Source organism: Balaenoptera ricei, chromosome 6 (genome assembly GCF_028023285.1).
Source record: "Balaenoptera ricei isolate mBalRic1 chromosome 6, mBalRic1.hap2, whole genome shotgun sequence".
In the NCBI taxonomy this organism is placed as follows: Eukaryota; Metazoa; Chordata; class Mammalia; order Artiodactyla; family Balaenopteridae; genus Balaenoptera; species Balaenoptera ricei.
The window spans coordinates 16,367,359-16,381,286 of NC_082644.1; the positions used below are offsets into that span (position 1 = coordinate 16,367,359).

Genomic DNA, 13,928 nt, shown 5'->3' on the forward strand with positions numbered 1-13,928 from the left:
GAAGTTACTTTTAGTGGATATTGGATTCTATGTTGGTAGTTTTTTTCAGCATTTTGTAGCTATTATTATCTTGTGGCTTAAATTGTTTCTTTTGACTAGTTCACTATTAGTCAATTTGTTGTTCCTTGAAGGTAACCTCTTTTATTTTCCTTTGACTTGCCTTAATATGTATATATATATATTTGTCTTTACTTTCAACAGTTTTATTATAATGTGCCTAAGTGTACTTTTCTTTTTATGTCTTGCTTGGGATTTGTTGGATTTCTCATATCTGTAACTTAATGTCTTCTAACACTTTTGGAATATACTTTACCATTGTTTTTCTGCCCTCTGCTCTCTCTAACCTCCTTCTGGACCACTTATGTGTATAATATATTTTAACTCCATAACTCCCATGTCTGTTGCCTTGTTGTATTTTCTAACCCTCCGTATCTCAGTGCAGTTTGATTATTTTCTTCTTACCTATCTTTCAATTGTCTCTTGAAATTTCCTCAATTAAGTCTAAACTACTGTTGCCCACTGTTATGCACAGAGCTGTGTTTCTCCAAAATTTGTGTTGAAGTCCTAACCTGCCATACCCAAAATGTGACTGTATTTGGAAATAGATATTTAGAGAGGTTATTCAGTTTAAATAAGGTCACTGGGGTGGGCCCTAATCAAATATGACTGGTGTCTTTCTAAGAAGAGGAGACTGGGACATAGACACACATGGGGTAAAGACCATGTGACACAGAGAGAAGACAGCCATCTATAAGACAAGGAGAGAGGCCTCAGGAGAATCCAACCCTGCCAGCACAGCATCCTGATCTTGGACTTCCCATCCCACAGATCTGTGAGGAAATAAATTTTTATTGTTTAAGCCGTTGTTCCGGCAGCCCTAGCAACCTAATACACCCATTCACTAAGTGTTTAATTTTGGTTATCATAATTTTTAGTTCTAGAAATTTCAATTTTTCCCCACAGTTTCCAATTCTTTGCTAAAATTCTTAATATTGTCTTCCATTTCTCTGAACTTAAGTGTAGCTATTTTAAAATGTGTCTGACTATTCATCTATCTGAATCCTCTGTGTATCTGGATCAATTATCTGTTGACTTTCTTAGTTTTTCAGTCCCTTCATTTTCTCTCTTGTGTTCTTGGTTGTTATTTATTGATTGCTAGATATTGCAGAAAAATCTGATACCCAGGATAATGTTATCTTCCTTCAGAGGGTTTTTATTTGCTTTTGGCAAGTGGGCAGTAAAACTAGCAGTCAGAGTTCACCTGAATCCGTATGCAAGGACTAGTATCATTCAGAGTTGATCTACCTATAGCTCTTCTTTACTCCTAGTTTGCAGCTCTTCAGATTCACAGCCCAAATAGTGGGGAGAAGACTCACGACTACCACTGACTTGGGGGCCCTGGCCTCCAGCTTTTGATCCCTAAAGACTTCAAAAGTGCTCCACAGCTTTTCAATGTTTCAGCTGCCTCTTCCAGAATTAGCATATGTCCCTAAAGAAGAAGAACCCAAATGCAGCTCTCATCATCTCTCTGGGTTTCTGTCATTTTGTATCTTCACCTACTTATTCTTCTTTGCTTCATTAACTTCTCAATTAAATTCAAGTAGCCATACATATATATGTGTATGTATACTCATGTGTGTATATGTACATATGTATATACATATATATACATGTATATATTCAAAAATATATACACATATGTGCATACATGTGTGTATAATATACATATATTCCTTTTTAAAAATTGCCAAACATAGCACAGACGTACCTCATTTTATTGTGCTTCACTTTATTGCACTTCGCAGATACTGCATTTTTTTTTACAAATTAAAGTTTTGTGTCACCCTGTGTTGAGCAAGTCTATCAGTGCCATTTTTCCAACACATTATTTTTTAATTAAGACATGCACATTTGTTCATTGCACACTTGATATACTATAGTATAGCATAAACCCAACATTTATATGCCCTGGGAAACTAAAAAATTTGTGACTCACTTTAGTGCAGTACTAGCTTTACTGTGGTAGTCTGGAACTGGACCCCCAATATCTCTGAGGTATGCTTGTATTTACAGTATTGTTAATAGAAATTACATGGTGCCTGGAATGATATTGTTCATACGGAGAAGACTCAAGTTTGTTTCTTCCAGGTGTCTGGAGTATTTGCACTATGAGAAACTTGGAAACACTAGCACGCTGGATCATCATATCTGATTCAAAAATTTAAAATAATTCAAAGATGAGCTGTAGTTTGCTTTCAATCACCCTTATTCCTAGAATGTAGCCCTTTGGGGCCCTAAAACAAAATGATGGAGGTTTTCTAGTGCAATCTATCCTCAGTGGGTTCTAAACTCTAATCACTGTCCACCTAGAAAAGCACTTGCACTTAACAAAAGCAGACTGTCAAAAGCACTCTTCAAGAAATATTTCTTGAATGAGAAAGTAAGGACCTCCAAAAATCTGTTCAACCATAAAAGCAACAAGCACACTGCACAAATGGTCAAAATCAACTTTTTTGGAACTGTGGAAACTAACCAGAGGCTTAAAACAATCTGAACAGCATTTATTCAATAAAATTGGCTGAATCTTGACCTTTGTGGTGCTTTAACTTACACTATTCATATTCCCCTTTCTCTGCAGTAGCTGTGACACCTGCAGCCTCACTACCATGGTAACTGAAAATAATCTAGCAATCACTGGAGGGTGCAGAACATTCAAGGCATTTGAAGAAATCTTTGTCCTATCATTAGCTGATCACTAAGCTAAACTAAGGGGAGATTTCAGTGGCTACACACAGTTTAGATTACAAAGATTACAGAATCGGGCCAAGGAAGTCATCAAAGAGCAACAACAACAAGCCCTGGGGGTGGAGATTTGATTTGCAGAGTTGCCAACATTATATTAAAAATGTCTAGGGACTTCCCTGGTGGTCCAGTGGTTAAGAATCCTCCTTCCAATGCAGGGGACGCAGGTTGGATTCCTGGTTGAGGAACTAAGATCCCACATGCCACAGGGCAACTGAGCCCACGTGCTCTGGAGCCCATGCGCCACAACTAGAGAGAAGGCTGCGTGCCACAATGAACGATCCTGATGCCGCAATGAAAGGTCCTGCATGCTGCAATGAAGATCCCGCATGCCACAACTAAGACCGGAGGCAGCCAAATAAATAAATAAATATTTTAAAAAAGAAAGAAATGTAGCTTTAAAAAAACTTTTTTTTTTTTTTATGGCTGTGTTGGGTCTTAGCTTCTGTGCAAGGGCTTTCTCCAGTTGTGGGGAGCGGGGGCCACTCTTCATCGCGGTGCGCAGGCCTCTCACTATCGTGGCCTCTCTTGTGGAGCGCAGGCTCAGTAATTGTGGCTCACGGGCCCAGCCGCTCTGCGGCACGCGGGATCTTCCCAGACCAGGGCTCGAACCTGTGTCCCCTGCATTGGCAGGCAGTTTCTCAACCACTGAGCCACCAGGGAAGCCCCCCAAAAAAACTGTTTTTCATAAAAATAAATATGTCTAGCTTTCAATAAAAAATTATGAAACATGCCAAGAAATAGTAAACTACAGCCCATTCACATGAAAAAAAAGTAGTTAATAGAAACTGCACGGGGAGAAGCCCGGACATCGGTTATATTAGACAAGGACTTTAAACCAACCATTTTCATTTTATTTTATTTATTTTTTAAATTATTTACTTATTTATATTTATGTTTGGCTGCATTGGGTCTTTGTTGCTGTGCGCACGCTTTTCTCTAGTTGCTGCGAGCAGGAGCTACTCTTCATTGCAGTGCACGGGCTTCTCACCGTGGTGGTTCTCTTGTTGCAGAGCATGGGCTCTAGGTGCACAGGCTTCAGCAGTTGTGGTATGTGGGCTCAGTAGTTGTGGCTCGTGGGCTCTAGAGTGCAGGCTCAGTAGTTGTGGCGCACGGGCTTAGCTGCTCCGCGGCATGTGGGATCTTCCCGGACCAGGGCTCGAACCTGTGTCTCCTGCATTGGCAGGCGGATTCTTAACCACTGCACCACCAGAGAAGCCCCCAACCATTTTTAAATAATGTTCAAAGATCTAAAGAAAACTACATCTAAAGACCTTAAGGAAAATCTCACGAAGTAAAGACTACCAATAAAGACAGAAATTGTAAGAAAGAACCAAACAAAAATTTTGGAATCAGAAAGTATAAGTGAAGTGAAAAATTCACCAGAGGGGCTTAAGAGCAGATTTGATCAGGCAGAAGGAATAATCAGCGAACTAAAAGATAAATCAATCAAGATTATCCAGTGTGAGAAACAGAAAGAAAAAAAGGAAGAAAAATGAATGCAGCCTCTGAGACCTGTGAGACACCATCAAGCATGACAATATATGAATAATTGGGAGTCTCAGTAGCAGGGGAGAGAGAGAAAGGGGCAAAAGAGTGTTCGAAGAAATAGTGGACCAAAAATTCCCAAATTTGATTCAAAAGTTAACTAAGTTAACTGACACATTCAAGAAGACTAAAACATACCAATTAGGATAAACTCAAACTTGATCTACAACATCAGCCCTTCCCTGGGTCTCCAACCTGCTGACCCACCCTGCAGATTTTGGACTTGCCAGCCTCCATAAATCACATGAGCCAATTCCTCAAAATACACACACACACACACACACACACACACACACACACACACACACACAGAGAGAGAGACACACACACCCCGTACTGATCTGTCTCTCTGGAAACCCTAATATAAAATTAGCACAGGACTTCCCTGGTGGCACAGTGGTTAAGAATCCACCTGCCAATGCAGGAGACACGGGTTCAAGCCCTGGTCCGGGAATATACCACATGCCACGGAGCAACTAAGCCCTTGCGCCACAACTACTGAAGCCCACGTGCCTAGAGCCCATGCTCCGCAACAAGAGAAGCCACTGCAATGAGAAGCCCGCCACTGCAACAAAGAGTAGCCCCCGCTCACTGCAACTAGAGAAAGCCCATGCACGGCAACAAAGACCCAACACAGCCAAAGATTAATTAATTAATTAAAATAAAATAAAATAAAATTAGCACAGAGAAAGAGGGACACCATAGTACCAGAAAGGAACAAATTTTTTGTGTACTACTGAAATCAATTTCGTATTAACATGAATGAGACTGTTATAAACTTAATATGCAGAAAAAGCATTTGATAAAAATCCAACACACTTTCACTATAAAAACACTCAGCCAATTACGAACAGAAAGAAACTTCCTTAACATGATAAAGTGAGTCTATGAAACACCCACAGCTAACATCATACTCAATGGTGAAAGACTTAAAACTATCCCCCTAAGATCAGGAAAAAGACAAGGATGCCTGTTTTTACCACTGCTATTAAATATTGTACTGGAAGTTCCAGTCAGAGCAACTACGCAGGACAAATAGATAAAAGGCATTGAAACTGGAAAAAAAGAAGTATGACTATTTTGATTTGCATATAACATGATTCTATATATAGAAAAATCCCAAAGAATTGAGGAAAAAAATCTACTAAAGCTAGTTAAGTTCAGAAAAGTTGCAGGGTTAAAGATTAACACACAAAACAATTATGTTTCTATACATCAGCAATGAACAATCTAAAAATGAAATTAGAACTATTCCATACGCAGTAGCCTTCAAAAGAATAAAATACCCAGAATAAATTTAACTGAGGAGGTGAAACACTTGAACACGGAAACTACAAAACATTGCTGAAAGAAATTAAAGACAACCTAACTAAATGGAAAGACATCCTGTGTCCACATATTGCAAGAGTGAATATTATTAAGATGACAATACTTGCAAAGTGATCTATAAATTCAATGCAATTCCTATCGCAAATCCAATGGCCCTTTTTACAGAAATGGAAGTGCCTATTCTCAAATTCATATGGAATTCCAAGGGGCTCTGAATAGCCAAAACAATATTGAAAAAAAACCTGGAAGACTCAGATTTCCTAATTTCAAAACTAACTAAAAAGCAATAATCAAAACAGTGTTGTACTGACCTAAGGATGACATACAGACCGATGGAAAAGAACTGAGAGTTCAGAAATAAACCCAAACATCCAGGGCTAACTGATCTTTAATAAGGGTGCCAATACCATTCTATAAAGAATATAGTCTCCCCAACAAGTGGTGCTGGGACAAGTGGATAACCACATGCAAAAGAGTAGAGTTGGACCTCTACCTCACTCCACATACAAAATGTAACTCAAAATGGATCAATGACCTAAATGTAACAGCTAAAGCTCTAAAACTGTTAGAAGAAAACAAAGGCGTAAATCTTCATGACCTCAAATTTGGCAACAGTCTTAGATCTGACACCACAAGCACAAGGAACAAAAGGAAAAATAGATAATGGGACTCCATCAAAATTTAAAACTTTTGTGCATCAAATAACATTATCAAGAAAGTGAAGACACTCTACAGAATGGGAGAAAATATTTGCAAATCGTACATCAGACAAGAGTTCTGTATCCAGAATATGTAAAAACAAAAACAATAACTCTTACACCTCAAAAAGAAAAAGACAAATAGATCAACTGAAAAACAGGGAAAGGACTCAAAAGGACTTCTCCAAACAAGTTATACAAATGGACAATAAGCACAGGAAAAGATGTACAACATCATTAGTCATTAAGGAAATGCAAGTTAAAGCCATAATGAGATACCACTTCACAAGAGTTACAATTAAAAAAAGGAAAATAAGATGTGTTGGCAAGGATGTGGAGGAGCTGGAACCCTTCTATATTGCTGATAGGAATGTGAAATGGTGCATCCACTGTGGAAAACAGTTTGAGGGTTCCTCAAAAAGTTAAACAAAGAATTACCATATGACCCAGCAATTTCACTCCGAGGTATATACCTGAAAAAACTGAAAATAGGTACTCAAACTAATACATATACAGGCATGTTCACAGCCTGTATTATTCACATTATTCACAATAGTCAAAAGGTGGGAATAGTACAAGTGTCCATCAATGATGAATGGATAAACATACAATAGAACATTATTCATCCATAAAAAAGAACAAACTAATAATATAGTCTACAATTTAGACGAACCTTATAAACATGATCAATAAAAGAAGCAAACACAAAAGATCATGTATTTTATGATTATCTCTATATAATATACACAAATCCACAGAAAGAAAGCAGATTAGATGTTACCAGGAAGTAGGGAGAAGGGTGAATGGGGAGTAACTACCTCCTTCCAGGATCAGAAAGTAGTTACCAGCAAGCAGATATCTTGGTGTGTCTGCTCGAGCGGTACCTGGGTCCATGAAATGAATGGACACTGAGGGCTGTAGCAGTGAAGAAATGGGCTAAATCTAGACATATTTTTCTCATACCCTCTGAAGTGCAAAATTCCAATAAACTGTTCTGTCTGCCAAGAGAACAGAGAATGCAGATGGCTCTGGGGGCAGATTCCCTGAGGGGAAGGCCCCGCACACAGTGGCAAATTGGACTGACTCTGCAGCTCCAGGAGATTACAAATTGTTCCTGACAGAAACAGACACCTATTCTGGACTGGGTTTTGCATATCTGCTGGTAGATACAAATTCTCAAAATACTATAAAAGAACTAAAACAGAAGACACTATACCAATCTGGACTGCCAAGTCACATTTCCTCAGACCAAGGAACACACTTTCATTCCCAGAGTAACAGTTTGACAGAAAATTAGAATGAGCAACTAAAACATTTATTGTTTAAAATGAAGGGAATAAAGGTGTGAAGGGCTAGCTTACATGACTTTATGAGTGTGTACTCATACTCAACATGACAGGGGCCAAAGGGAATGTCCCCACTAGATAAACTCCTCTCCTTTTCTGGGGGATCTAAAGAACAAGGGGTGGGGAAGGATGCTGCTATGACAATACTTTTTTTTTGTTTTCCCCCACATGACGTTAACCCTCTTTTTCACTACCTGATGCAGTGGTTCTCGGACCAGGACTGCAACTTTGGGTGCTAGAAGCTGGGATGAACCATGCATTCATTTGCTAGAGCTGCCATAACAAAGTACCACTAACTGAAGTGTACTGTTCCACCGTGCTGGAGTCTAAAGTTTGACATCAAAGTGCTGGCAGGGTTGTTTCCTTCTGAGGGCTGTGACAGAGAATCTATCGTTCTATGACTCCTGGTGGCCTCATGTGTTCCTTGGCTGGTAGATGGTGCTCTCCCTGTGTCTTCACATTGTCTTTCCTCTATGTGTGTGTGTCTCTGTGTCCAAATCTCCTCTTTTCATAAGAACACAGCCATACTGGATTAGGGCCCACTCTAATGACCTCATCTTAACTTGATTATCTGCCAAGACACTCTTTCCAAAAAAGGTTACATTCACTGGTACTGGGGTTAGGACTTCAATATCTTTTTAAGGGGGCACAATTCAACCCATAACAATCCCTAAGCAAGAAACTGTAATTAGAGTTCCTAAGGGCCTAACGGGGTGGACTGTGCCTTCACCCCCTCAGGCAACATTGAGGTTCACAGGACACGCATCTATATTGCCTAGGAGGTGAGATAGCCCACTCGTTCTGACCTATGTAATCCTACCCTGTGTGGATGGCAGTGGACTGAGGGGGAGGCAATTGCTAGACTAGTATTGCTGGCAGCATCCTAGACCAGCACAGTGGCTAAACCTAATGTTCCATTTAAAGGTGGAAAAGTTTGGGTATAAATACAGAGAAGGAAGAATGGTAGTTGAGGATAAAGGAATGAATAAATCGTTGTGCAATGAGGAAAATACAATATTACATTGGTGCCTTAAAAGACGCTCAGAGCAAGAGATGACATTGTCTGTTAGCTCAAGTATACCAATGTCTGAAATGGCGAATGAACTGCTGCTTTCAGAACCTGACAATGTTGAATGGAAGCCTGCAAACTTAAGTGGCATGGCTCTGGGAGATATTTTGGTCTTACAATATAATGATGAACTGAACTAATTATTCATGCCTGCATGGGTCTCTAGTAATGTGCCACTGTTGACTCTTATATTTCAGGTTAGGTCTACTACCACCCTGCATCATGATGTAGGGTGACCTTGTTGGTAAGATTCAACTAACCTTGTTGGTAAGATTCAACTATACCATGTAAATAAGTCTTATGATAATACCAATATTGATAAGCAAATATATTGGGAAATTGGGTTATAGCCTCCTCAGGATGTAATATAAATGGAAAAATTACTGGCCTGAAGAAAGAACAGGACTAGCTAACCACCAGCTAACTTCTATGCTAAAGAGTTTTGCACAGTTTATTGTAAGGTACAAACAGTGCCTTATAATAGATGAAGGGGGGAAAGAGTAATTAGTACAGAAATATCAGAATATACGTAATGGCCTTATAGAGCATATCAGTTGTTTCTTTAAGTCTACCTCTACCTCATACTGGCTCCTCCAAAAGTCAGGCATATCCACAATGATACTACTACCTGGCTTACAGAATGCAGTGGAAGTGACGCTACATGGCTTTCAAGACTAAGGTATACAAGGCAACACGTTTTCTACCTGGCTCTCTCAATCTCTTGGAATGCTCAAGCTCTGAAACCCAGCCACCATGCTGTGAGGAAGCCCAAACTAGCTCATGTGAAAAGACCACATGAAGGGGCCCAAATGGAGAGGAACTGGAGCCCACTGTGCCCTGTCCAACTTCCTGACAGTGAACATCATAAATGCTCACTGCATGTCACTAAGTTTTAGGGTAATTTACTACAGAGCCATCCATAACCAAACAGTGCTCAAGTAATTTACAACCCAGAGGGAGAGATAAATAAGGATACAAACAACTAATAAAAGGCAGGATGTGATAATCACTACACAGAATGTTAACAGAGGGCCTTGGGAGAGGACCATAAAGAAATAAGTCTAGCTAAGGGATGGAGCAGAGGAGGGGAAATGAGAAAGATTTCACAGAAGTAATCTTTGAGCTAGGGCTGAATAGACATACACAACTTTGCAGGCAAACAACAGCAACAACAAGAAGGAAGGTGTGGGTGGGACTTGGTAACAAAGTAGCATATCACATGGACCTCTATAGGGACAAAAATTTAACTTCTGGTTTACACAATCTCTAATACTGAAACAGTACCAAACTATTGGAAGGACACTACAGGAAACATTATTCTAAAATGAAACAAGGTGGAGTTCTAGAGATTGACTTTAATCATGCGAAATCATTAAATTTCTTGCTGTTTAATCTCTATGCAAAGGGCTAACACTGAACCCTAAGAAATGAAAGCCACTTATCAGTGCTTCCTTTGATGTACTGGCCAAGGCAAAACCCAGTACCTTGCTTGCTCATTGTTCCACACCCAATATCAGCTTAATGACAGCAATTCTCCATGGTTAGCATTCTTTGGAGTTCTAGGGGTGATTTTCAGGGAGGCACTGGTCTTGAACCTAAATGAAAAGAACCAGCGTCTAATGACAGCCATAAAAAGCTGAGAAAATTAATAAGCTGCTTTAATTACTAAAATTTACCCTGACTTTCCTGATAAGGGCCTGAAGATTATACACACAGGCATTAGGCTGACAACCAGGGAAATAATCATTACTTACCAAATCAAATCAAAGCATTGAGCTCTTTAAGCTGCTCTGTACAAGCAGAAGCCTGAAAACAGTCCTTCTGAGCTGCCTGTCAGTCTGTTTAGGAAACTCACCTTCGATTTGGGATCCCTCTCACTAAATCAGACTTCCTCTTAAAGTGATCAGGAAGGTAGTCCTTAAAAACCCTGATACTTTAGAACTGCTGTTCTCCTCACCTCATAGAACTTTTTTAAGGAGCCCACCAGGCACAGCTTCAGGCTATCCACAATCTCCTGATGAGGCATCTGGAATACCACTCGTGAATACCATTTTGTGAGGGTGCTGGGGCAGAGGCAGTTAGAGAGAGAGAGAGAGAAAGATGAACACACACTCACAAAGGAAGGCCCACAGCTGAATGTCAGCATACACAGGCTTCTCCATGCATAAGTACCCAGCAAACACATTTATGTTACATGTAAAAACACGCACTGATGTAGGGAAAAGATACATGTAAGCCAGCTACAGAATATAAAAACACAGGCATAATTGTGGATATCTGCTACAAAACTGCTTCCAATTGAAAAAATTTAACAACCTAGATATCCACCAACAGAGGACTAGTTAAATAAATAGTGCTATAGCATATAATAAATTCCATGCAGCAGTTAAAAAGAATTGATGGAGATTTATTTGCATCAATACGGGAAAATGACCAAAATATACAGTTTAAGTACATAAAAGAAGATGAGGAACAGTATACATAGTAATGTGCCACTTGTATGTGTATACCAGCTACCTATATGTTAATATGTGCATAAAAGAGTACCTAAAAGTATATATATACTCCAAATCTTTGGTGGCGGTTAATAAAAGATAGACCATGAGGAATTTTCACTTTCTAAATTTCTGGAGATTTTTGCATGAGCGTGCTTTATTTTTACAATCAGAAAAAACAAACAAAACCCCTCATTTCTAGGTGAAAAAACCCACCACCAGCAAGACACAGACCCCATTCTCAAAGAGGTTACATTGTAGCCAGGGAACAAACTTACACATGTGATAAGAGATTGTACAAATTAATACCATAGGAAGATAGAGAAGGAAGAATTTCAGTATACTTTTACTATAATATTAAATATTCAAAAATTTTTTCTGGATTTACAGTTAGATTAGGCATTAAAATAAGGTAACCAAACACAATGGAGCCAGGAGTGGTACTTACAGACTGATGCTTGAGACAAAGCCAACCACGGAGCGCATGCCTCTGCTGGGGTTGTGATAAACATCCACCCCGATCACCATTAATTGTTTCTGGGTTAGAAAACAAACACAAACCAAAACATCCAAGCAATACATCACCCCATCTTTAATTGTTATCTGAACCCCAAAGCAACATATGAAAATAAGTTCTGGGAAAGGAAGAGAAAGAGTGCAATCAACTTGATATTTTTTAAACGCTATGAACAAAGTCAGAGATCGTCAAGACCAGGGATTGGCAAACTTTCGGTAAAGGACTAAAAAGTAAATACCTTAGGCTTTGTGAGCCACACCGTCTCTGGAGGAACTATTCAATTCTGCCATTACAGCACACAAGCAGCCACAGGTAGTAGTACATAAAGGAGTGTGGCTACATTCCAATAAAAATGCATTTAAGGACACTGAAAACTGAATTTCATATAATTTTCATGTGTCTAGAGATATTAGTCTTTTTTTTTTTAAATGATTACTTTTTTTTTAAATTTATTTTTATTTATTTATTATTTTTTTATTTTTGGCTGTGTTGGGTCTTCGTTTCTGTGCGAGGGCTTTCTCTACTTGCGGCAAGCGGGGGCCACTCTTCATCACGGTGTGCTGGCCTCTCACTATCGTGGCCTCTCTTGTTGCGGAGCACAGGCTCCAGACGCGCAGGCTCAGTAGTTGTGGCTCACGGGCCCAGTTGCTCCGTGGCATGTGGGATCTTCCCAGACCAGGGCTCGAACCCGTGTCCCCTGCATTAGCAGGCAGATTCTCAACCACTGCGCCACCAGGGAAGCCCTGGAGATATTAGTCTTATTTTTATTTTTTTCAACCACTTAAAAATGTGAAAACCGTTCTAAGCTTGTGGGCTATACAAAAACAAGCAATGAACCACTCAGACTATAAGCACTGAGAATAAGGAAAATTCTAGGAGGAAAATTACGAAAATAGCTAGGTGGGACTCTCTGGGATGCTGAATTGAATGAAGACATATCTCAGCATCACTCACCAGAGGAATATCCACTCCCCAGAGCTCACCACCCAATTTACAGTTAATCTGGAGTAAAATTTTCTGGGCCACACTCTGAAGCCTGGTGGGCTGGCCAATGGTTCGGACATTGATGACCTGTAATAGAGGGGAAAGAGGACACTATCAACCTTTCAAACAATGTAAACAATTCTAGAGCAAGTACTACATTTGTTTAAGAAACTCCAGCTGGCAGATAATACACTTTGTACTAACAGTTCTAATTCTAGGGTTTCTAGTCAGGCATGTTGTGTGTGTGTGCACCCACATGACACAAATCAAAACCAAAAAACAACGAGCCAACAAAAACTTTCAAAAAGATCTCATGCAGATTAAAAAAAAATTTAACCTCCGCAGGAAAACCAGCTTTCTCCTTTCAAAGGGAAGCCTATACTCTCAGAACCCGGTCGTGTGAACCACCTGACGACTCACCTATGAACAAGCAAAAGTGCTCATGTGGGAACATGAAAGCAGCATTTACAAAGAACGTCTGCTATTACCCAGGTTACTGTAACAGGAAAGTTTCACCAGATGCGTCTACATATGCTGGCTTCTAATAGTTACTTCAGTCCCTCTTTTCCAAGCCTCAAGGGAGGCTAGAGTTTCCCTCTGTGCCTCCTGCCCAGTTTCCACTCACCTGCGAGGGCACGGGAGTCTGCACACAGCACAGCTTTTTAATGGCCCTGTAGAGGTCGTCACGTGTGCCCATGATGATGCAAACAACCATCTGTATCTTCCCCTTGAGGAGATAAAGTATATATAAGTCAGGCTTTGGAACTCTGAGCGGACCTTGATAGGGCTTCAGTCAGGGGCAGTTCAAGAGTCTGCAAAGCCACAGGACCTTTAGGGTAAAGAGGGGACTGAGACAAAGATAGTGGACATTCCAACAGAGAAAAAGGTCCTTGAACCTGAGTGAGCATTTGCTGGGTTCCAGGCTTCTTTGCTTAGCTACATAACATGTTACCGTAAGTTACCTAGAGCTGGTCCTGATTACCTGATTAATTTATTAGGACACTTAAGATCCCTGGAAAAGAACCAGGCTTAAAAATATGCAAGGGTTTCTTATTAGTTGATGCTTTCAATGCACTATAATGTTTACATTCATGCCATAGAACTTTAACTAGGAAACACAGGATACAATACCAGAAGAAA

The 13,928-nt window shown here is 39.8% G+C and overlaps 1 protein-coding gene across 1 annotated transcript in view; it reads right to left on the minus strand.

Moving 5' to 3' along the window:
• PIWIL2 (piwi like RNA-mediated gene silencing 2) overlaps window positions 1–13,928 on the minus strand; it is an 85,972-nt gene that overhangs the window by 17,230 nt on the left and 54,814 nt on the right. Inside the window, exons 17-20 of the mRNA XM_059926255.1 lie at window positions 13,414–13,515; window positions 12,759–12,875; window positions 11,736–11,824; window positions 10,750–10,855 (exon numbers count right to left, since the gene is read on the minus strand). Coding sequence (XP_059782238.1) covers window positions 10,750–10,855; window positions 11,736–11,824; window positions 12,759–12,875; window positions 13,414–13,515 — 414 coding nt within the window. The remainder of the gene's footprint in view (window positions 1–10,749; window positions 10,856–11,735; window positions 11,825–12,758; window positions 12,876–13,413; window positions 13,516–13,928) is intronic.